This window comes from Mustelus asterias, chromosome 9 (assembly GCF_964213995.1).
Source record: "Mustelus asterias chromosome 9, sMusAst1.hap1.1, whole genome shotgun sequence".
Lineage (NCBI taxonomy): Eukaryota > Metazoa > Chordata > Chondrichthyes > Carcharhiniformes > Triakidae > Mustelus > Mustelus asterias.
The window spans coordinates 69,023,735-69,049,071 of record NC_135809.1 but is presented as its reverse complement, the minus strand read 5'-3'; the positions used below and the strand labels follow the sequence as shown (position 1 = coordinate 69,049,071).

The window sequence follows — 25,337 nt, the reverse complement described above, 5'->3', positions numbered from 1 at the left end:
GCCAGAGAGTGGTTGTAGAGAGTTGTTTTTCAAACTGGAGGCCTGTGACCAGCGGTGTGCCTCACAGATCAATGCTGGGCCCACTGTTATTTGTCATTTATATTAATGATTTGGATGAGAATATAGGGGACATGGTTAGTAGGTTTGCAGATGACACTAAGATTGGTGGCATAGTGGACAGTGAAGAAAGTTATCTCCAATTGCAACGGGATCTTGATCAATTGGGCCAGTGGGCTGACGAATGGCACGGTAGCGCAGTGGTTAGCACTGCTGCTTCACAGCTCCAGGGTCCCGGGTTCGATTCCCGGCTCGGGTCACTGTCTGTGTGGAGTTTGCACATTCTCCTCGTGTCTGCGTGGGTTTCCTCCGGGTGCTCCGGTTTCCTCCCACAGTCCAAAGATGTGCGGGTTAGGTTGATTGGCCAGGTTAAAAATTGCCCCTTAGAATCCTAAGATGCGTAGGTTAGAGGGATTAGCGGGTAAATATGTGGGGGTAGGGCCTGGGTGGGATTGTGGTCGGTGCAGACTCGATGGGCCGAATGGCCTCCTTCTGCACTGTAGGATTTCTATGATTTCTATGATTTCTTTGATAGAGTTTAATTTAGACAAATTCGAGGTGATGCATTTTGGTACATTGAACCAGGGCAGGACTTACTCAGTTAATGGTAGGGCGTTGGGGAGAGTTACAGAACAAAGAAATCTAGGGGTACATGTTCATAGCTCCTTGAAAGTGGAGTCACAGGTGGACAGAGTGGTGAAGAAGGCATTCGGCATGCTTGGTTTCATCGGTCAGAACATTGAATACAGGAATTGGGACGTCTTGTTGAAGTTATAGAAAGGATATTATTAAACGAGAAAGAGTGCAGAAAAGATTGTGTTTTTTAGTATAAAAGTCAGTTACCTGGGGGGTCTGGCCTCATTTGTTCGAAGTGGTGCAAGACAGAGGGAGAGATTCTCAGCAGGAGTACTGAGGGTGAGTAAAGTGCTGTGATTTATTTATTTATTTATTTAATCCGTTTTTTTCGCGGGCTTTTTTCAAGGGTTTAAACTCTGAGGAAGTGGGAGTAGGCTGCAGGAGATTCTGGGAGATTGTGTTTTTTAGTATAAAAGTCACTCTATCCGGCGGGCAGCGTCGGGAGCGGGTTGAGTGAAAGCTGTCAGGGCTTTGGCTCACAGGGCTTCGGGGGAAAGGGCGAGCAGGGGTGAGTTTAATTCATTTTTGCTGTTTCTACCTGGTACTGGCAAGGTATCTCGAGGGGATGGGTGTGCAGGCAGTGCTATTTTCCTCTTGCACTATGTTTGAGGTGATGGACGACGTCAGTGTCCCTGCTGATTACACCTGTGGGAAGTGCACCCATCTGCAGCTCCTCCAAAACCGTGTTAGGGAACTGGAGTTGGATGAACTTAGGATCATTAGGGCTGCAGAGGTGGCCATAGACAGAAGCTTTAGGAATACAGTTACTCCGAGGAATGAAAACAGATGGGTGACGGTGAGAGGGGCTGGGAGGAAGCAGTCCGTGCAGGGATCCCCGGTGGTCGTTCCCCTTAGCAACAAGTATTCCGCTTTGGATACGGTTGAGGGGGACGACATACCAGTGGTGGGCCGCAGTGAGAGGATCTCCAGCACTGTGTCCGTCTCTGTGGCTCGGGAGGGTAAGGGGGAGAGCGGGAGGGCAATAGTTATTGGGGACTCGTTAGTTAGAGGGATAGATAGAAGGTTCTGTGGCAGCACAAGAGACTCGAGGATGGTATGTTGCCTACCGGATGCCTGGGTCCGTGACATCTCGGACCGTGACTTCCAGATTCTTAAGGGGGAGGGGAAACAGTCACAAGTCGTGGTACACATTGGTACCAACGACATAGGTAAGAGAAGGGACGGGGATTTAAAACAGGAATTTCGGGAGCTGGGCTGGAAGTTGAGAGCCAAGACAAAACATGTGGTCATCTCTGGTACGTTACCGGTGCCACGTGATAGCGAGTTGAGGAACAGGGAGAGAGTGCAGTTAAACATGTGGTTGCAGGGATGGTGTAGGAGGGAGGGTTTCAGATACGTGGATAATTGGAACACATTCTGGGGAAGGCGAGACCTGTACAAACAGGACGGGGTGCACCTGAACCAGAGGGGCACCAATATCCTGGGAGGGAAATTTGCTACGGCTCTTCAGGGGGGTTTAAACTAATTTGTCAGGGGAGTGGGAAAAGGAGTTGTAGCCCAGAAGTCAGTGTTGAGGGTGGTGAGGTATTGGGGAAGGTATCAAGGTCAAGGGTGGGTACTGGTAGACAGGAAGGTGGGTTGAAGTGTGTCTACTTCAATGCAAGGAGCATCCGGAACAAAGTAGATGAACTTGGGGCGTGGATTGGTACTTGGGTCTACGATGTTGTGGCCATTACGGAGACGTGGGTAGAACAAGGACAGGAATGGTTGTTGGACGTTCCGGGGTATAGATGTTTCACTAAGTGTAGGGAAACTGGTAAAAGAGGTGGAGGAGTGGCATTGTTAATCAAGGATAGTCTAACGGCTGCGGAAAGGCACTTCGAGGGAGATCTGCACACTGAGGTAATATGGGCTGAAGTTAGAAATAGGAAAGGAGCGGTCATGTTGTTAGGAGTTTACTATAGGCCCCCAAATAGTAATAGAGATGTGGAGGAAGAAATTGCTAAGCAGATTATGGATAGCTCTGGGGGTCACAGGGTAGTTGTCATGGGGGACTTTAACTTTCCAAATATTGATTGGAACCTTTGTAGGTCAAATAGTTCGGATGGGGCAGTTTTTGTGCAGTGTGTGCAGGAGGGTTTCCTGACACAATATGTGGATAGGCCGACAAGAGGTGAGGCCACATTGGATTTGGTACTGGGAAATGAACCGGGCCAAGTGTTAGATTTGGTTGTGGGAGAGCACTTTGGAGATAGTGACCACAATTCGGTGTCTTTTGTTATTGCAATGGAGAGGGATAGGGCCGTACGGCAGGGCAAGGTTTACAATTGGGGGAGAGGTAATTATGATGCGATTAGGCAAGAATTAGGGGGCATAAGATGGGAACAGAAACTGTCAGGGAAAGGCACTAATGAAAAGTGGAACTTTTTCAAGGAACAAATACTGGGTGTCCTTGATAGTTATGTCCCTGTCAGGCAGGGAGGAAATGGCCGAGTGAGGGAACCATGGTTCACGAAAGAGGTGGAATGTCTTGTGAAAAGGAAGAGGGAAGCTTATGTAGGGATGAGGAAACAAGGTTCAGATGGCTCGATTGAGCGTTACAAGTTAGCAAGGAATGAGCTGAAAAAGGGGCTTAGGAGAGCTAGGAGGGGACATGAGAAGTCCTTGGTGGGTCGAATCAAGGAAAATCCCAAGGCTTTTTACTCTTATGTGAGGAATAAAAGAATGACCAGGGTGAGGTTAGGGCCGGTCAAGGACAGTAGTGGGAACTTGTGTATGGAGTCAGTAGAGATAGGCGAGGTGATGAATGAATACTTTTCTTCAGTGTTCACTAAGGAGAGGGGCCATGTTTTTGAGGAAGAGAAGGTGTCACAGGCTAATAGGCTGGAGGAAATAGTTGTTCGGAGGGAGGATGTACTGGCAGTTTTGAATAAACTGAAGGTCGACAAGTCCCCTGGGCCTGATGAAATATATCCCAGGATTCCTTGGGAGGCAAGGGATGTGATTGCAGAGCCTTTGGCTTTGATCTTTGGGTCCTCACTGTCCACGGGGATGGTGCCAGAGGACTGGAGAGTGGCGAATGTTGTTCCTCTGTTTAAGAAAGGGAATAGAAATGACCCTGGTAATTATAGACCGGTTAGTCTTACTTCATGAATCCGTGCTGACTATCCCAGATTAATCCGCGTCTTTCTAAATGGTCGCAAATCCCATCCCTAAGGACCTTTTCCATCAATTTACCAACCACCGAAGGGCAAGTCGTGCCTCACAAATTTGATAGAATGTTTTGAGGAGGTAACTAAGTGTGTTGCTGAAGGTAGGGCAGTTGATGTCATATACATGGATTTTAGTAAGGCATTTGATAAGGTCCCCCATGGTCGGCTTATGATGAAAGTAAGGAGGTGTGGGATAGAGGGAAAGTTGGCTGATTGGATAGGCAACTGGCTATCTGATCGAAGACAGAGGGTGGTGGTGGATGGAAAATTTTCGGGCTGGAGGCAGGTTGCTAGCGGAGTGCCGCAGGGATCAGTGCTTGGTCCTCTGCTCTTTGTGATTTTTATTAATGACTTAGAGGAGGGGGCTGAAGGGTGGATCAGTAACTTTGCTGATGACACCAAGATTGGTGGAGTAGTGGATGAGGTGGAGGGCTGTTGTAGGCTGCAAAGAGACATAGATAGGATGCAAAGCTGGGCTGAAAAATGGCTAATGGAGTTTAACCCTGATAAATGTGAGGTGATTCATTTTGGTAGGACTAATTTAAATGTGGATTACAGGGTCAAAGGTAGGGTTCTGAAGACTGTGGAGGAACAGAGAGATCTTGGGGTCCATATCCACAGATCTCTAAAGGTTGCCACTCAAGTGGATAGAGCTGTGAAGAAGGCCTATAGTGTGTTAGCTTTTATTAACAGGGGGTTGGAGTTTAAGAGCCGTGGGGTTATGCTGCAACTGTACAGGACCTTGGTGAGACCACATTTGGAATATTGTGTGCAGTTCTGGTCACCTCTCTATAAGAAGGATGTGGAAGCGCTGGAGAGAGTGCAGAGGAGATTTACCAGGATGCTGCCTGGTTTGGAGAGTAGGTCTTATGAGGAAAGGTTGAGGGAGCTAGGGCTGTTCTCTCTGGAGCGGAGGAGGCTGAGGGGAGACTTAATAGAGGTTTATAAAATGATGAAGAGGATAGATAGAGTGAACGTTCAAAGACTATTTCCTCGGGTGGATGGAGCTATTACAAGGGGGCATAACTATAGGGTTCATGGTGGGAGATCTGGGAAGGATATCAGAGGTAGGTTCTTTACGCAGAGAGTGGTTGGGCTGTGGAATGGACTGCCTGCAGTGATAGTGGAGTCAGACACTTTAGGAACATTTAAGCGGTTATTGGATAGGCACATGGAGCACACCAGGATGATAGGGAGTGGGATAACTTGATCTTGGTTTCAGATAAAGCTCGGCACAACATCGTGGGCCGAAGGGCCTGTTATGTGCTGTACTGTTCTATGTTCTACTAGGATGCTACCGGGACTTGATGGATTGAGTTATAAGGAGAGGCTGAATAGACTGGGACTTTTTTCTCTGGAGCGTAGGAGGCTGAGGGGCGACCTTATTGAGGTCTATAAAATAATGAGGGGCATAGACAAGGTAGATAGTCAATATCTTTTCCCAAAGGTAGGGGAGTCTAAAACTAGAGGGCATAGGTTTAAGGTGAGAGGGGAGAGATACAAAAGAACATAAGAACATAAGAAATAGGAGCAGGAGTAGGCCATCTGGCCCTTCGAGCCTGCCCCGCCATTCAACAAGATCATGGCTGATCTGAAGCGAATCAGTTCCACTTACCCGCCTGCTCTCCATATCCCCTAATTCCCTTATCGATCAGAAAACTATCTACCCGTGATTTAAACATATTCAACGAGGAAGCCTCCACCACTTCAATGGGCAGAGAATTCCAGAGATTCACTACCCTCTGAGAGAAGAAGTTCCCCCTCAACTCTGTTCTGAACCGGCCCCCCCTTATTTTGAGGCTGTGCCCTCTAGTTCTGGTTTCCCTTCTAAGTGGAAAGAATCTCTCCACCTCTACCCTATCCAGCCCCTTCATTATCTTATGTGTCTCTATAAGATCACCCCTCATCCTTCTAAACTCCAACGAGTACAGACCCAATCTGTTTAATCTCTCCTCATAAGCTACACCCCTCATCTCCGGTATCAACCTGGTGAACCTTCTCTGCACTCCCTCTAAGGCCAATATATCCTTTCGCAAATAAGGGGACCAAAACTGCACACAGTACTCCAGTTGCGGCCTCACCAGTGCCTTGTACAGTTGCAGCAAGACCTCCCTGCCTTTATATTCTATCCCCCTCGCGATAAAGGCCAACATTCCATTCGCCTTCTTGATCACCTGCTGCACCTGCAGACTGAGTTTTTGCGATTCGTGCACAAGGACCCCCAGGTCCCTCTGCACAGTCGCACAATGTAATTTTTCTCCATTTAAATAATATTCCAATTTACTATTATTTCTTCCAAAGTGGATAACCTCACATTTGCTAACGTTATATTCCATCTGCCAGATCCTCGCCCACTCGCTCAGCCTATCCAAATCTCTCTGCAGACTTTCCGCGTCCTCCACGCAATTCGCTTTCCCACTCACCTTCGTGTCATCAGCAAACTTGAATACCCTACATTCAGTCCCCTCCTCCAGATCATCTATGTAAATGGTAAACAATTGAGGCCCCAGCACTGATCCCTGCGGCACGCCACTGGTCACCAACTGCCAACCAGAAAAGCACCCATTTATCCCAACTCTCTGCTTCCTGTTAGATAGCCAATCCCCAATCCACGCCAACACCTTACCCCCAACTCCGTGTACCCCAATCTTCTGCAGCAACCTTTTGTGAGGCACCTTATCGAACGCCTTCTGGAAATCTAAAAACACCACATTCACCGGTTCCCCTCTGTCAACCGCACGAGTGACATCTTCATAAAAGTCCAGTAGATTCGTCAAACACGACTTTCCCTTCATGAATCCATGCTGCGTCTGCTTGATCGAACCATTCTTATTCAGGTGCTCTGTTATTTCCTCTTTAATAATGGACTCTAGCATCTTCCCAACTACGGACGTTAAGCTAACCGGCCTGTAGTTACCCGCCTTTTGTCTACTTCCTTTTTTAAACAGCGGCGTAACAGTAGCTGTTTTCCAGTCAGCCGGCACTACCCCAGAGTCCAGCGAATTTTGATAAATTACTACTAACGTATCTGCTATTACCTCAGCCATTTCTTTCAGTACCCTGGGATGCATTCCATCCGGGCCCGGGGACTTGTCTACCTTCAGTCCTATTAGTCTACCAAGCACCACCTCCTTAGTAACAGTAATTATATTAAGGACCTCCCCTCCCACCAACTCTCGATCTCTAATATTCGGCAAACTATTTGTGTCTTCCACCGTGAAGACCGACACAAAGAACTTATTTAAAGTCTCAGCCATTTCCTTGTTTTCCACTATTAAATCCCCCCTCTCATCTTCCAAGGGTCCAACATTCACTCGAGCCACTCTATTCCTTTTTATATACTTGTAAAAACTTTTACTATCATTTTTTATATTTTGAGTTAGTTTAGTTTCATAATCTATCTTTCCTTTCTTAATCGCTTTCTTAGTCGTTCTTTGTTTTTCTTTAAAGCTTTCCCAATCCACTAATTCTCCACTATTTTTGGCCACTCTGTACACATCTGATTTTATTTTAATACTCTCCTTTATTTCCTTCGTTATCCACGTCCGGTTATCCTTTTTCTTACAGTCCTTCTTTATCACCGGAATATATTTTTGCTGAGTACTTAAAAAAATCTCCTTAAAAATCCTCCACTGTTCCTACCTACCAGTCTGCTCGCCCAGTCTACATTAGCCAATTCCACCCTCAGCCTATCGTACTCCCCTCTGTTCAAGCAGAGGACACTGGTTTGGGACCCTACTTTCTCACCCTCCATCTGTATCAGAAATTCCACCATATTATGATCACTCATCCCAAGAGGATCCTTCACAAGATCCTTAATCCTACCTGTCTCATTGCACAGAACCAGATCCAAGATAGCTCGCTCTCTCGTAGGTTCTGTAACATACTGTTCAATGAAACAATCCCGACAGCATTCCAAGAACTCTTCCTCAAGCCCTCCACGTCCAATTTGAGTCGACCAATCAATATGTAGGTTAAAATCCCCCATGATTATTGCCGTTCCACTTTTGCACGCATCCATTATTTGGTGTCCAGGGGGGCAATTTTTTCACACAAAGGGTGGTGAGTGTCTGGAACAAGCTGTCAGAGTTAGTAGTAGAGGCGGGTACAATTTTATCTTTTAAAAAGCATTTAGATAGCTACATGGGTACGATGGGTATGGAGGGATATGGGCCAAATGCGGGCAATTGGGACTTGCTTAGGGGTTTTAAAAAAAAAAGGGCGGCATGGACAAGTTGGGACTCTATTAGCTGGAATGCTGAGCTCCAGAATGGTGTCAAATCCCACTCAATGCCATGAGTGGCACTGGACATGCATTTACGACGGGCATTCATTACATGCGTGCTACTCCTCTCACCAATATGGCGTCTGGCACGACTCACTTCAAAAGTGCCCACACCTGCATTGCTACCCTATTTTCGTCCCCAAACAGATGCTACCAGATCAAATTTCCCTCATTTCTGAGACACAAGAGTCAGAGTCACCATGAACTCTGCCCAGTATCGCGGAGATTCCGGTGTGGAGGAACCACTCTCCAGAATCAAACAAAGCACCCAGCAGCAATGGCAGTGGAACAAACAAGTTGGGTTAGAACATAGAACATTGCAGCGCAGTACAGGCCCTTCGGCCCTCGATGTTCTGCCGACCTGTGAAACCAATCTAAAGCCCATCTAACCTACACTATTCCAATATCATCCATATGTTTATCCAGTGACCCTTTAAATGCCCTTAATGTTGACGAGTCCACTACTGTTTCAGGCAGGGCATTCCACGCCCTTACTACTCTCGGAGTAAAGAACCTACCTCTGACATCTGTCCTATATCTATCACCCCCCAATTTAAAGCTATGTCCCCTCGTGCTAGCCATCACCATCCGAGGAAAAAGGCTCTCACTGTCCACCCTGTCTAATCCTCTGATCATCTTGCATGCCTCTATTAAGTCACCTCTTAACCACCTTCTCTCTAACAAAAACAGCCTCAAGTCACTCAGCCTTTCCTCATAAGACCTTCCCACCATACCAGACAACATCCTGGTAAATCTCCTCTGCACCCTTTCCGATGCTTCCACATCCTTCCTATAATGCGGCGACCAGAACTGTACGCAATACTCGGCCGCACCAGAGTTTTGTACAGCTGCAACATGACATCATGGCTCCGAAACTCAATCCCTCTACCAATAAAAGCTAACACACTGTACGCCTTCTTAACAACCCTATCAACCTGGGTGCCAACTTTCAGGGATCTATGCACATGGACACCGAGATCTCTCTGCTCATCCACACTACCAAGTATCTTACCATTAGCCCAGTACTCTGTATTCTTGTTACTCCTTCCAAAGTGAATCACCTCACACTTTTCCGCATTAAACTCCATTTGCCACCTCTCAGCCCAGCTCTGCAGCTTATCTATGTCCCTCTGTAACCTGCAACAACCTTCCGCACTGTCCACAACTCCACCGACTTTCGTGTCATCCGCAAATTTACTAACCCAGCCTTCTACGCCCTCATCCAGGTCATTTATAAAAATGACAAACAGCAGTGGCCCCAAAACAGAACCTTGCGGTACACCACTAGTAACTGAACTCCAGGATGAACATTTCCCATCAACCACCACCCTCTGTCTTCTTACAACTAGCCAATTCCTGATCCAAACCGCAAAATCACCCTCAATCCCATGCCTCCGTATTTTCTGCAATAGCCTACCATGGGGAACCTTATCAAACGTTTTACTGAAATCCATATACACCACATCAACTGCTTTACCCTCATCCACCTCTTTGGTCACCTTCTCAAAGAACTCAATAAGGTATGTGAGGCACGACCTACCTAAGGGTTGAGAGGTCTGGGTCAATTTCCAGCCCTAAGACAGTACATTACCTCTTTGATTGCTTTCTCTGGAGAGTTTGCATTCTTCATCTCGGTTGTCAGAGATCAGATCTCTTGTATTTTGGATAAAACTTTGTAAGGGACAGCGCTGAGTACAGGATGGCAGAGCGAGCAGGTGTACCTCCGAACCAGTATCATTCTTGAAATACATGTCCAGAGTGAAGGACCTGTAGAAGCCACATGTAGGGAGAATAAGCTCCATTCAATGTGTGTCTGATAGAACCTGAATGAAAACATAATAGTATATGGGAAAACAATCTACCTCAGATGGCCAGTAGGTGCCTGACACACTTAGAGACCTCAGTACATTTACTGGTTCCTTATGGGTCCAGCGCAGAAGTACTCTTCCATTGGACAGTGAAATACTGAAAGGTACACTCAATCCCCCAATGGCTTCCTCCCTCTGTGTCTCGGTAACCTCCTCCCACCCTGTAATACTTGGAGATATTGACCTCCCGCCAAGTTTGGCCCTTAGACATCAGTCCTTTTAAGTGCTGCACAGTTGTTGGTCATGCTTTAGGCTGTGCCAGATCAAAGTTCGATACTTCCCTCCTTAATGTTAGCAATCTCTTTTCTCCTTCCAGATAAACCTCCTATGACCAAGCCTTCAGTCATGTGATTAAAGTTCTCCCCAAGTGGCTGTGTATCAATTTGTGCTTTTAAATGGTATGGCAGCAGGCACTGTCTGAGGGTCAGTACTGAGGGAGTGCTGCACTGTCAGAGGATCAGTACTGAGGAAACACTGCACCATCGGAAGATTGGGACTGAGGGAGTGCTACGCTGTCGGAGGGAGAGTACTGATGTAGTGCTGTACTGTCAGAGGGTCAGTACTGAGGGAGTGCCGCACTGTCAGAGGGTCAGTACTGAAGGAGTGCTGCAGTGTCAGAGGATCAGTACTGAGGGAGCGCTGCACTGTCAGATAAACAGTACTGAAGGAGTGCTGCACTGTTTGAAGGTCAGTTCGGAGGCAGTACTGCACTGTCGGAGCATCTGTCCTGATGGACTGCTGCGTTGTCAGATATTCAGTACTGATGGAGTGATGCAATGTCACAAGGTCAGTACTGAGGGTGCACTGCACTGTCCAAGGGCCATGCTGGGGGAGAGCAGCACTGTCAGATGCACAATACTGAGGGAATGCTGCACTGTGGGAAGGTCAGAAATGAGGGAGTGCCATATTGTCAGAGGGTCAGTACTGAGGGAATATTGCACAGGAAGATGGTAAGTACAGATGGAGTGCTGTACTGTCAGAGGGTCAGTACCGAGGTAGTGCTGTACTGTCAGAAGGTCTATAGTAATGGAGCGTTGCACGTCAGAAGGTTGGTACGAAGAGTTTGCATCCTCATCCACTTGCAGGAATCTCAAGTAGAGGAGGATACGTGGCTGCAAACTTCCCATGACTAGTCTTTCACGGGCGCAAGAAGGAGGGGGAGGCGGGGGGGGGGCGGGTGCGAGAGGGAGGGGGGGGCGGGCGCGAGAGGGAGGGGGGGGGCGAGAGGGAGGGGGGCTGCGGGCGCGAGAGGGAGGGGGGGGCGGGCGCGAGAGGGAGGGGGGGCGGGCGCGAGAGGGAGGGGGGGCGGGCGCGAGAGGGAGGGGGGGCGGGCACGAGGGGGAGGGGGGGCGGGCACGAGGGGGAGGGGGGGCGGGCACGAGGGGGAGGGGGGGCGGGCACGAGGGGGAGGGGGGGCGGGCACGAGGGGGAGGGGGGGCGGGCACGAGAGGGAGGGGGGGCGGGCGCGAGAGGGAGGGGGGGCGGGCGCGAGAGGGAGGGGGGGCGGGCGCGAGAGGGAGGGGGGGCGGGCGCGAGAGGGAGGGGGGGCGGGCACGAGAGGGAGGGGGGGCGGGCACGAGGGGGAGGGGGGGCGGGCACGAGGGGGAGGGGGGGCGGGCACGAGGGGGAGGGGGGGCGGGCACGAGGGGGAGGGGGGGCGGGCACGAGAGGGAGGGGGGGCGGGCACGAGAGGGAGGGGGGGCGGGCACGAGAGGGAGGGGGGGCGGGCACGAGAGGGAGGGGGGGCGGGCACGAGAGGGAGGGGGGGCGGGCACGAGAGGGAGGGGGGGCGGGCACGAGAGGGAGGGGGGGCGGGCACGAGAGGGAGGGGGGGCGGGCACGAGAGGGAGGGGGGCGGGCACGAGAGGGAGGGGGGGCGGGCACGAGAGGGAGGGGGGGCGGGCACGAGAGGGAGGGGGGGCGGGCACGAGAGGGAGGGGGGGCGGGCACGAGAGGGAGGGGGGGCGGGCACGAGAGGGAGGGGGGGCGGGCACGAGAGGGAGGGGGGGCGGGCACGAGAGGGAGGGGGGGCGGGCACGAGAGGGAGGGGGGGCGGGCACGAGAGGGAGGGGGGGCGGGCACGAGAGGGAGGGGGGGCGGGCACGAGAGGGAGGGGGGGCGGGCACGAGAGGGAGGGGGGGCGGGCACGAGAGGGAGGGGGGGCGGGCACGAGAGGGAGGGGGGGCGGGCACGAGGGAGGGGGGGCGGGCACGAGAGGGAGGGGGGGCGGGCACGAGAGGGAGGGGGGGCGGGCACGAGAGGGAGGGGGGGCGGGCACGAGAGGGAGGGGGGGCGGGCACGAGAGGGAGGGGGGGCGGGCACGAGAGGGAGGGGGGGCGGGCACGAGAGGGACGGGGGGGGCGGGCACGAGAGGGACGGGCACGAGAGGGACGGGGGGCGGGCACGAGAGGGAGGGGGGCGGGCACGAGAGGGAGGGGGGGCGGGCACGAGAGGGAGGGGGGGCGGGCACGAGAGGGAGGGGGGCGGGCACGAGAGGGAGGGGGGGCGGGCACGAGAGGGAGGGGGGGCGGGCACGAGAGGGAGGGGGGGCGGGCACGAGAGGGAGGGGGGGCGGGCACGAGAGGGAGGGGGGGCGGGCACGAGAGGGAGGGGGGGCGGGCACGAGAGGGAGGGGGGGCGGGCACGAGAGGGAGGGGGGGCGGGCACGAGAGGGAGGGGGGGCGGGCACGAGAGGGGGGGCGGGCACGAGAGGGAGGGGGGGCGGGCACGAGAGGGAGGGGGGGCGGGCACGAGAGGGAGGGGGGCGGGCACGAGAGGGAGGGGGGCGGGCACGAGAGGGAGGGGGGGCGGGCACGAGAGGGAGGGGGGGCGGGCACGAGAGGGAGGGGGGGCGGGCACGAGAGGGAGGGGGGGCGGGCACGAGAGGGAGGGGGGGCGGGCACGAGAGGGAGGGGGGGCGGGCACGAGAGGGAGGGGGGGCGGGCACGAGAGGGAGGGGGGGCGGGCACGAGAGGGAGGGGGGGCGGGCACGAGAGGGAGGGGGGGCGGGCACGAGAGGGAGGGGGGGCGGGCACGAGAGGGAGGGGGGGCGGGCACGAGAGGGAGGGGGGGCGGGCACGAGAGGGAGGGGGGGCGGGCACGAGAGGGAGGGGGGGCGGGCACGAGAGGGAGGGGGGGCGGGCACGAGAGGGAGGGGGGGCGGGCACGAGAGGGAGGGGGGGCGGGCACGAGAGGGAGGGGGGGCGGGCACGAGAGGGAGGGGGGGCGGGCACGAGAGGGAGGGGGGGCGGGCACGAGAGGGAGGGGGGGCGGGCACGAGAGGGAGGGGGGGCGGGCACGAGAGGGAGGGGGGGCGGGCACGAGAGGGAGGGGGGGCGGGCACGAGAGGGAGGGGGGGCGGGCACGAGAGGGAGGGGGGGCGGGCACGAGAGGGAGGGGGGGCGGACACGAGAGGGAGGGGGGGCGGGCACGAGAGGGAGGGGGGGCGGGCACGAGAGGGAGGGGGGGCGGGCACGAGAGGGAGGGGGGGCGGGCACGAGAGGGAGGGGGGGCGGGCACGAGAGGGAGAGGGGGCGGGCACGAGAGGGAGGGGGGGCGGGCACGAGAGGGAGGGGGGGCGGGCACGAGAGGGAGGGGGGGCGGGCACGAGAGGGAGGGGGGGCGGGCACGAGAGGGAGGGGGGCGGGCACGAGAGGGAGGGGGGCGGGCACGAGAGGGAGGGGGGCGGGCACGAGAGGGAGGGGGGCGGGCACGAGGGGGGGTGCGGGCGCGAGAGAGAGAGAGAGAGAAGGGGGATGGGCGCGAGACGGAGAGAAAGAGGGAGCGGGCGCGAGAGGGGGGGCAGGCGTGAGAAGGAGTTAAGAGTGGGCGGGCACGAGGGGGGGGGCAGGCGCAAAAGGGAGGGGGGGCGGGCGCGAGAGGGAGGGGGGCGGGCGCAAGAGGGAGGGGGGCGGGCGCAAGAGGGAGGGGGGCGGGCGCAAGAGGGAGGGGGGCGGGCGCAAGAGGGAGGGGGGCGGGCGCAAGAGGGAGGGGGGCGGGCGCAAGAGGGAGGGGGGCGGGCGCAAGAGGGAGGGGGGCGGGCGCAAGAGGGAGGGGGGCGGGCGCAAGAGGGAGGGGGGCGGGCGCAAGAGGGAGGGGGGCGGGCGCAAGAGGGAGGGGGGCGGGCGCAAGAGGGAGGGGGGCGGGCGCAAGAGGGAGGGGGGCGGGCGCAAGAGGGAGGGGGGCGGGCGCAAGAGGGAGGGGGGCGGGCGCAAGAGGGAGGGGCGGCGGGTGCAAGAGGGAGAGAGCGGGGCAGGCGCGAGAGGGAGGGGGGGGCAGGTGCGAGAGAGAGAGAAGGGGGGCGGGCGCGAGAGGGAGAGAAAGAGGGAGCGGGCGCAAGGGGGGGCGGGCCCGAGAAGGAGAGAAAGAGGGGGCAGGCGCGAGGGGGGGGGCGGGCGCGAAAGGGAGGGGAGGCGAGCGCGAGAGGGAGAGGGGGACGGGCACGGGAGATGGGGGGGCAGGGGGCGAAGGGGCAGTTGCGAGGGGGCAGTTGCGAAGGGGCGGGGGCGAGGGCGAGGGGGCGAGGGGCGAGCGGGGGTGAGCAGGGGCGAGCGGGCGGGGGTGAGCAGGCGCCAGGGGGCCGGCGCGAGGGGGCCGGCGACAGCACTCAAGTTTGAGAAGCCACGAGGACAGGAAGATTCCCTCGGTGTCAGGGATGGGGGAATCTCGGTAATTGCTGTATTTCATCACGTCACCTGACCTTGGGGTGAAAAATCAGATGGCATATGTTAGGGAAGATTGCACGATTTTAACCAGCCTCGTGTGTTTGTGTCCTGTTATTAATAAAGCCAGTTTACATTAATGGTGTTGGCTACCCTGCAACATAAAAACAAGAGAGTGGTTATGGGCAATTAACAATAAGATCTTCACCAATTGAACTCTACCTGGAGGATTAGAGATCAGGAATTAAACTTTCAACAGTATCCAGCTATATCTGGCATGTTGGCCCTGAGTGCCGAGGAGTTAAGCTTTTCCATTGGTAGGTATAAAGATTTTATACCAGTGGAATAAAGGGTTCCTGTTTTATTCTGTGAAGGGCAGCCAGCAAAACGTTCATGTTTCAGAATCCCCAAAACTTACCCATCATCCTCTTGATACAGTTCAAACATGTGACAGGAAGCGTATGGCGGAATTAAGTTGTTGTAGATACTCAGCGCCATCTGAAGAGCTATGAGCGTTGTGTCATGCTGCAGAATCAATACAAATATTTAAATCGGGTTAGAAATAATTCTAGTATATGATATATGCTATATTGATATAGCACCTTACACTACGTCAGGATGTCACAGTGTACTGCACAGTCAGAGAATTAGTTACAAATTTCAGTCAATCCCGACAGAGGAAATATGATCAGCATTCAGCAAAATTAATTAGGCATGTTTGGTAGTGTTCGTTGGGTTTATCCTTCCTCAGGGTCTAATAGGATTTCTCTTTCACAAAACCAGGTTGATTCTGTTTGATATTCTTATAATTTTCTAAATGTCTAGCAATAATTTCCTTAATAATGGATTTTACCATCTTCCCTGCGACTTAGGTTAACTGGTCTATGGTTTTCCTGCTTTGTGTCTTTCTAGAATAGAGGTGCTACATTAGTGGTTTTCCAATTCACTGGGACCTTCCCAGAATTTGGGAAGATTACAACCAGCGCATCCACTATCTCTGCAGCCACTTCCTTTAATACCCTAGCATGCAGGTCATCAACTCCAGGGCACTTGTCAAACTTTACTTTCCAATGTCTGTTACATTTCCCAGCAACCTTTCAACGGTCATTGTGATTGTTTTAAGTTCTTCTCTCCCTTTCCCCTCTTGTTCTTTGTAATAATTTCACGAGATTTTGTACATCCACCTCAGAATGCAAACAGGGCATCAGTTCAACATCTCATTAAAAACACAGCATCTCCAACAGTGCAGCACTCCCTCAGTACTGACCCTCTGACAGTGCAGGACTCCCTCAATACTGGGGGGAGTTTTGCACTGTAGGACAAGTTGTACTGAGGGAACGCTGCACTGTCAGAGGGTCAGTACTGAGGGAGTGCTGCACGCAGCTCCGCCCACAATGCCGTCCCCTCCTTAGACAGCACCTTCCAAACCCACAACTATTTCCATCTGGAAGGTCAAGGGAAGCAGATACATGGCAACACCACCACTTGCAAGTTCCCCTCCAAGCCACTCACCATCCTGACTTGGAAATATATCGCAGTTGCTGAGTCAAAATCCTGGAATTCCTTCCCTAACAGCATTGTGGGTCAACTCACAACACATGGACTACAGCATTTCAAGAAGGCAGCTCACCACCACCTTTTCAAGGGCAACTAGGGATGGGCAATAAATGCTGGTCAGCTAGCGATGCCCATGTCCCACAAATGAATAAAAAAGGTGAGTTACTTGTGCTGCTTTCTATTCAATCTGCATTTGCTGCTCACAATGGGGTCACCTCAACATTGGGGAGTGCAAATACAGATTGGTTGGCCATAGAAAAATCATAGAATCATAGAAACCCTACAGTGCAGAAGGAGGCCATTCGGCCCATCGAGTCTGCACCGACCACAATCCCACCCAGGCCCTACCCCCACATATTTACCCGCTAATCCCTCTAACCTACACATCCCAGGACTCTAAGGGGCAATTTTTAACCTGGCCAATCAACCTAACCCGCACATCTTTGGACTGTGGGAGGAAACCGGAGCACCCGGAGGAAACCCACGCAGACACGAGGAGAATGTGCAAACTCCACACAGACAGTGACCCGAGCCGGGAATCGAACCCGGGACCCTGGAGCTGTGAAGCAGCAGTGCTAACCACTGTGCTACCGTGCCGCCATAATATGAATATCTCCATTTTGTCTGCAGTCATGCTCCAAGTCATTTTAATTTCCACTCCAACTCTGACTGGGGATCCTACACTGCTCCGACAAAATTCAACGTATGTGAGGAACAGCAACTAATCTTTTGATTAGGCACTTTCTAGCCTTCTGGAACTAACATGAAGTTCATTAATTTTCATTCATAACCTGTCTCCCCTTTTTGTTTCGTGTGCGATTTATGTTTTTAGACAGCAGCTTTTAGTGATGCTATTCATACTTCCACCTCCTCCAGACTTAACTTTTGTTTCTTTATTAATCCTGATCCATCCCCTCTGCACTTGCACCATCATCTCTCCTGCCCTTCACCCTGCCATAGAGCTTCCCTTTTGTTATTTCCTCCCCCTTGTACTTGTTTAAAACCTCTCACATCTCTAACTTTTTACAGTTCTGATGAAAGGTCATCTATTTGAACCATCAACTGTTTGTTTCTCCAGCATTTTGTGCACTTGATTTCAGATTTCCATAGGAACAGGAGTAGGCTATTCGGCACTTTGAGCCAGCTCCACCGTTCGATAAGATCACAATGATCATTGATGGGGCGGCACAATGGTTAGCACTGCTGCCTCACAGCACTAGGGACCTGGATTCAGTTCCAGCCTTGGGTGACTGTGTGGAGTTTGCACGTTCTTCCTGTGTCTGCATGGGTTTCCTCTGAGTGCTCCGGTTTTCTCCCCCAGTCCAAAGATGAGCAGGTTAGGTGTATTGGCCATGGTAAATTGCCCCTTAGTGTCTCAGGGTGTGTAGGTTAGGGGGGTTTAGCGGGATAAACATGTGGTTACGGGGCTCGGACCTGGATACTATGATCTGTTGGATAGTCGATGCAGACTCGATGGGCCAAATAGCTTCCTTCGGCACTATAGGGATTCTATGTTCATGATCAATAAGATACTGGTTCCTCTTTATCCAATTTTAAAATTATTCCATCAAAACACTCACAAATTAAACACAATTTCCCCTTCGCAAATCCTTATCAAATTACGATTTTCTAAGTTTCCTGCTATAACTTCTTTAATAATGGATTCCAGTGCTTTCCCTATGACAGACATTTGGTTAACTGGTCTGTTGTTTCCTGTTTTCTGGCTTCCTAATTTCTTTATTAAAGGTGTTTCATTAGCTGTTTCCAAACCGCTGGGACCTTTACAGAATCTAAGGGATTCTGGAAGATGATCCTAATATATCTGCTATCTGTGCGGACACTAAGACTTAAGGATGCAGGCCATTCGGTCCTGAGGACCTTTAGTTTTCCTAGCATCTTTTCACTTGGGATGGTGATTGCATTAAGTTCACCTCTCCCTATCACTTCTTCATTTTCAAACCTTGCAGAGTGAAGACAAACACAAATCACCTGTTCAATGACTTTGCCATTTCTTCTTATTCCATTATCAATTCCCCAGACTCTCTCTCTAGAGGGTCAACACTAGCTTTAGTTATACTTTCTCTATTCAAAGACTTGTAGAAGCTTTCATTATTTATTTTTATGTTACTAGCTAGCTTTCTTTCATACCCTGCTTTCTGCCTCTTTATTATCTTTTTAGTCATTCTTTGCTGGGTCTTAAAATCTGTCCAATCCTCTAACCAAGTACTAATCTTTGTAGCTTTATACTGTGTTTCTTTCAGTGTGATACAATCTTTAACTTATTCAGCCAAATGATGCAGCCTTCTCAAAGAGCCTTTCTTTCTCACTGGGATAAACCTTTCTGGTGTGTTATTAAACATCTCTTTTAAAGTTTGCTACTGCAACTCTATTCCCCATTAGCCTTCATACTCTCATAGTTAGCTTTATTTAGGTTTCAAAAAGACAGCGTGGCCTCCCAGTCCTCTATTGCAGAGGTCTTAGATGACAGTACGCGAGAGAATCTGGACAAACTACAAACTCTGGGTGAGCTGAATCTGAGGCCTTATGAATCTGAGGCCATATGAGTAAAATTCTTGGCAGTAACGGTTTACTGGCTGAGTTGTATTTGGCTCTGTGGGACTGGATAGGCCCAGAGCTGCTGGACGTGTACAAGAATGTGTTTCTGGATAGCAAATGTCAGAATGCATGAGGAAAGAAATCATTACCCTCATCTGCAAACAGAAGGGGGAAAGGGAGGAAATTAAAATTTGACCATCCATTTCACTGTTGAAACATGGATTATAAAATTCTGTCTAAGGTCATCACCAATCGGGTCAATCTGTTCTGGAGATGGTGATCCACGCTGAACCCGGCAGGAAGATCTCTCTAATAGCCTCATGCTTTTCAGGGATACGATTGCCTATGTGCAGGACTTGGGGCCGGGGGGGGGGGGAACCTACCGCGTCAGTCTAGACTAGGAGAAGGCACTTGACAAGATTGTACACCTACATGACGGGATGGGATTCAAGTGCTCTCTACAAACAGTTTCAAGCAATGGGTGGGAAGCAGGAAGCTTTCCAATTAAATCTGGTGTTTGTTGTATAGAATGTTTTGCTGAGTCCATCAGGGAGGATTTGGGTATAAGAGTGATGATCCCCAGCAGTAAAGGCACTCAGATCAAAGCCTCCCTGTACATAGACGATATCATCGTCTTTTGTTTGTAACCACTGTCTGTGCACAGACAGATGAGCATCTGCAACAAGTTTGAACAAGGCAAGGATAACCAAGGCAAGAGCGAGTTACTTGGGAACTAGGCTGACCAATCCACTGTGCGAAGGATGGGTCTGGCCACTGAAAGCTCCAAGCAGTTGGACGGTGCTGTATCGCTTTGTCTCTTGTGGAAAAAAATAGTGCAGACCACAAGTCCATCAGGCAACGGTCTGCACGTAAAGTTTTTGAGGCCCTGAGGGAAAAGATGATGTTGGATCCTATTGGATAGTTCCCTGAGCAGACTGTTGGAGTCATTTGGCAGAATGCCTCATTGTCAGACCTTTCAAATAAGCTACTGATGAGAAAGGTCCATCCCATCAGGTCCTTCCTACATGCTCAGAGTCTCACCCCATCAGCACATTTTTAAAATTCATTTGTGGGTCATGGGTGTCGTTGGCTGGCAAGTATTTATTTCCCATCCCTAGTTGACCTCGAGGTGGTGGTGGTGAGCTGCCTTCTTGAATCGCTGCAGTTCATGTGCTGTGGGTTGACCCACAATGCGAGGAACTTGCAGGTGGGGGTGATCCCATGTATCTGCTGTCCTTGTCCTTCTAGATAGAAGTGGCCTTGGGTTTGGAAGGTGTTGTCTAAGGAACCTTGGTGAATTACTGCAATGCATCATTTAGTGCGTACTATCTGCTACTGAGCGTTGGTGGTGGAGGGAGTGGATGTCTGTGGATGGGGTGCCAATCAAGCGGGCTGCTTTGTCCTGGATGGTGTCAAGCTTCTTGAGTGTTGTTGGAGCTGCACCCATCCAGGCAATGGGGAGTATTCCATCACACTCCTGACTTGTGGATCGTGGGCAGGTTTTGGAGGGTCAGGAGATGAGTTACTTGCTGCAGTATTCCTAGCCTCTGACCTGCTCTTGTAACCAATGCGTTTATGTGGCGAGTCCAGTTGAGTTTCTGGTCAATGGTAACCCCAAGGATGTTGACAGTGGGGGATTCAGTGGTGGTAACACCATTGAATGTCAAGGGGCAGCAGTTAGAGTGTCTCTTATTTGTGATAAGAACAAAGAAACTCCAAGCCTGCACTGACCATGCTGCCCGCCTGAACTAAAACCCCCTACCCTTCCGGGGACTATATCCCTCTATTCCCACCATATTCATTTATTTGTCAAAACACCCCTTAAAAGTCACTATCATATCTGCTTCTACTACCGCCCCTGACAGTGAGTTCCAGGCACCCACCACCCTCTGTGTAAAAAAACTTGCCTTGTACATCTCCTTTAAAACTTGCCCCTCGCACCTTAAACCTGTGCCCCCTAGTAATTCACTCTTCCACTCTGGGAAAAAGCTTCTGACTATTCATTCTGTCCATGCCTCTCAATCTTGTAGACTTCTATCAGGTCGCCCCTCAACCTCCATCGTTCCAGTGAGAATAAATCAAGTTTCTCCAACCTCTCCTCATAGCTAATGCCCTCCATATCAGGCAACATCCTGGTAAATCTTTTCTGTACCCTCTCCAAAGCCTCCACATTCTTCTGGTAGTGTGGCGACCAGAATTGAACACTATATTCCAAGTGCAGTCTAACTAAGGTTCTATAAAGCTGCAACATGACTTGCCAATTTTTAAACTCAATGTCCTGGCCAATGAAGGCAAGCATGCTGTATGCCTTCTTAACTACCTTCTCCACCTGCGTTGCCACTATCAGTGACCTGTGTAACTGTACACCCAGGTCCCTTTGCCTATCAATACTCTTAAGGGTTCTGCCATTTACTGTATATTTCCCATCTTTATTAGACCTTCCAATGTGCATTACCTCACATTTGTCCGGATTAAACTCTATCTGCCATCTCTCCGCCCAAGTCTCCAACCGATCAATATCTTGCTGTGTCCTCTGATGGTCCTCATCACTATCTGCAATTCCACCAATTTTTGTGCCGTCCGCAAACTTACTAATCAATCCAGTTACATTTTCCTCCAAATCATTTATATATATTACAAACAGCAAAGGTCCCAGCACTGATCCCTGAGGAACACCACTTGTCACAGCCCTCCATTCAGAAACGCACCCTTCCACTGCTACCCTGTCTTCTTTGAACCGAGCCAGTTCTGTGTCCATCTTGCCAGCTCACCTCTGATCCCGTGCAACTTCACCTTCTGCACCAGTCTGCCATGAGGGACCTTGTCAAAGGCCTTACTGAAGTCCATGTAGAATGTGAGAATGACTGTCAATCTGAGACAGCTCTCCCAATTTTGGCATGGGTTTATGTCACACTATCAGTAACCCCCACAGCTTGCCTCCTGGACTTGCAGAATCTCACTGGCTGTCCTGTCTGGAGACAATACACATCTCTTTAACCTGTGCTTAACGCTCTCTCCACTCACATTGTCTGTACCTTTAAGACTTGATTACCTGTAAAGACTAGCATTCCAACCATTATTTTGTAAATTGAGTTTGTGTCTTTCTATGCCCTGTTTCTGAACAGAACTCCCACTTACCTGACGAAGGAGCAGCGCTCCGAAAGCTAGTGGCTTTTGCTACCAAATAAACCTGTTGGACTTTAACCTGGTGTTGTGAGACTTCCTGTCTCTGCTACAGACCCAGGAATGCACATAAATCACATCACATGACCCTGTCAATCACTCTAATCAGAAATCACAGTAGAACTAAGTAAACAAAAGTCAATTAGCTCTATTTAACATAACCACTTGTAAGGTTAACTAATTATCCTGCTCCCCCAGCATCTGAGTTGCATTGCTTCCCGAGACAAAATGACTGCCTGTAGCATAAAACTGAATTTTTAAAAATTGCCCTCAAACACAAAGAAAAATCCATATCAATTGCATTACTATCATCACACGCCTCAGAATCAATCGCGGTGGAGGTTAACACCGTCAATTACTCTGCATCCGATATCATGATCATAGAAACCCTACAGTGCAGAAGGAGGCCATTCGGCCCATCGAGTCTGCACCGACCACAATCCCACCCAGGCCCTACCCCCACATATTTACCCACTAATCCCTCTAACCTTCGCATCTCAGGGTTCTAAGGGGCAATTTTAAACCTGGCCAATCAACCTAACCCGCAGATCTTTGGACTGTGGGAGGAAACCGGAGCACCCGGAGGAAACCCACGCAGACACGAGGAGAATGTACAAACTCCACACAGACAGTGACCCGAGCTGGGAATCGAACCCGGGACCCTGGAGCTGTGAAGCAGCAGTGCTAACCACTGTGCTACCGTGCCGCCGTGATGTTTTGAATACCCTATCATGGTATATTTTCTACTATGGAGCCTGATGGAATCATTACTGTTCTATGTAAACACAGTGGCAACAAGAGCAGGTCAGAGGCTAGAAATACTGCGACGAGTAACTCATCCCCTGACTCCCCAAAGCCAGTCCACCATCTGCCTGCAGCAGTAGTGGACTCGTCAACATTAAGAGCATTCAAATGGTTATTGGATAAACATATGGATGATATTGGAATAGTGTAGATTGGAGGGGCTTTGGATTGGTTTCACTGGTCGGCGCAGCATCGAAGGCCGAAGGGCCTGTACTGCGCTGTGATGTTCTATGTATTACTGATCATGGAGTTAATAATGAAAGAATGAAAGGTATATATTTTTATATAATCCTGTTAATTATTTTTGCATAATGCAGTTTATGGTGTATATACTATTGATTGTCTGGATTTAATGCTATTCTGGGTCCATGGTCCAACCATCTTCACCTACTTCAATGGACAATTTTGAGACTTGGGCAAGTGGCAAATAACATTCACATCGTTCAAAAAGGCAGCTCACCAGCATCTTCAAGGGCAATTATGAACAGATAAGTTTGCTTAGCTAGCGACACCCATATGCCATAAATGAAAAAGAATCATATTGAATATTTCCGATTGATGACTCACCGCTGAGTACATGATCAATTTGTGAGTGGAATTGGTCCCATTTACAACTTGAGCAATGTTTTGGAGGATTTGCTTGAGCAGCACGCCTGTAACAAGAACAACTCTTTAGATGTCAAGGAACAGAGGGAAACACAAGAACAATAAAGACTAATCAACAGGAAATTACCAAGTTAAAGCACCCTGACTGAATTACATCATTCCCATCATAGGCCAAAACTGTGAACGCAGTGTCTCCCAGAGAGTGGACAGTTACTGTGAAACCAGGGACTGGTCTAACTCTCCTCCGCTAACCAAAAGAAAAGGGCACCATGAGGAGGTAAAAGCAAGGTATTGTCTTGCCCTGCTGCAATAGTAGTGATTGGTCAGTAGAAAGGTTGGGTAAGTATTTAATAATTTTATCACTTGCTGTTTCAGAGGTAATTTCTGTGGTCAGCCGTGGTCTGCTCTTTGTACTCCATGTGGGAAGCCGGGAACATTTCCAGTGCCCATGTCCAGCACTGAGAATGAGGCCTGGACCCAGCACCCACTGAGAATGAGGCCTGGACCCAGCACCCACTGAGAATGAGGCCTGGACCCAGCACCCACTGAGAATGATGCCTGGACCCAGCACCCACTGAGAATGAGGCCTGAACCCAGCACCCACTGAGAATGAGGCCTGGACCCAGCACCCACCGAGAATGAGGACTGGACCCAGCACCCACTGAGAATGAGGCCTGGACCCAGCACCCACTGAGAATGAGGCCCGGACCCAGCACCCACTGAGAATGAGGCCTCCACCCAGCACCCACTGAGAATGAGGCCTCCACCCAGCACCCACTGAGAATGAGGCCTCCACCCAGCACCCACTGAGAATGAGGCCTCCATCCAGCACCTACTGAGAATGAGGCCTCCACCCAGCACCCACTGAGAATGAGGCCTCCATCCAGCACCTACTGAGAATGAGGCCTCCACCCAGCACCCACTGAGAAGGGGCGACACTGCTGCCTCACAGCGCCAGGGACCCGGGTTCAATTCTGGCCTCGGGTCACCGTCTGTGTGGAGTTTGCACTTTCTCCCCGTGTCTGCGTGGAATTCCTCCGGGTGCTCCGGTTTCCTCTCAGTCCAAAGATGTGCGGGTAGGTTGATTGGCCATGCTAAATTGACCGTAATGTCAAGGGGATTTGCAGGGTAAATGTGTGGGTTTACAGAAATAGGGCCTGGGTGGGATTGTGATCACTACAGACTCGATGGGCCGAATGGTCTCCTTCTGTACTGTAGGGATTCTATAATTCTATGAATGAGGCCTCCACCCCGGCACCCAGTGAGAATGAGACCCGGTCCAGCACCCAGTGAGAATGAGACCTGCACCGAGCACCCACTGAGAATGAGGCCACAACCATGCACCCACTGAGAATGAGGCCCGGACCTAGCACCCGCTGAAAATGTGGCCTCCACCCAGGACCCACTGAGAATGAAGCCCAGACACAGCATCCACTGAGAATGAGGGTTGGGCGCCGCAGCGAGTGAGACCTCCACCCAGCACCGTGGGCAGCACGGTGACACAATGGTTAGCACTGCTGACTCGCAGCGCCAGGGTCCTGGGTTCGAATCCTGGCTTGGGTCACTGTCTGTGTGGAGTTTGCATATTCTCCCTGTGTCTGTGTGGGTTTCCTCCAGGTGCTCTGGTTTCCTCCCACAGTCCAAAGATGTGCGGGTTAGGTGGATTGGCCATGCTAAATTGCCCCTTAGTGTCAGGGGGGTAGCTAGGGTAAATGCAAGGAGTTATGGGAATTGGATCTGGGTGGGATTGTGGTTGGTGCAGACTCGATGGGCTGAATGGTCTCCTTCTGCACTGTAGGATTGTATGATTCTATGTATGCAGCAAGTGTTTCCAGCTGCAGCTCCTGGAAGCCCGCATTTCGGAGCTGGAGCGACAGCTGGGGACACTGTGGAGCATATCGTGATGAGGTGACTGAGAGCGAGGAGGTTAGCCCGCAAATAGAGAAGGATT

The 25,337-nt window shown here is 51.4% G+C and overlaps 1 protein-coding gene across 1 annotated transcript in view; it reads right to left on the bottom strand.

Moving 5' to 3' along the window:
• Positions 1 to 25,337, bottom strand: part of LOC144499239 (lysosomal acid phosphatase-like) — a 141,188-nt gene that overhangs the window by 34,599 nt on the left and 81,252 nt on the right. The window contains exons 6-8 of the mRNA XM_078221358.1: positions 23,348 to 23,433; positions 15,099 to 15,205; positions 9,743 to 9,918 (exon numbers count right to left, since the gene is read on the bottom strand). Of these exons, the coding sequence (XP_078077484.1) occupies positions 9,743 to 9,918; positions 15,099 to 15,205; positions 23,348 to 23,433 (369 nt within the window). The remainder of the gene's footprint in view (positions 1 to 9,742; positions 9,919 to 15,098; positions 15,206 to 23,347; positions 23,434 to 25,337) is intronic.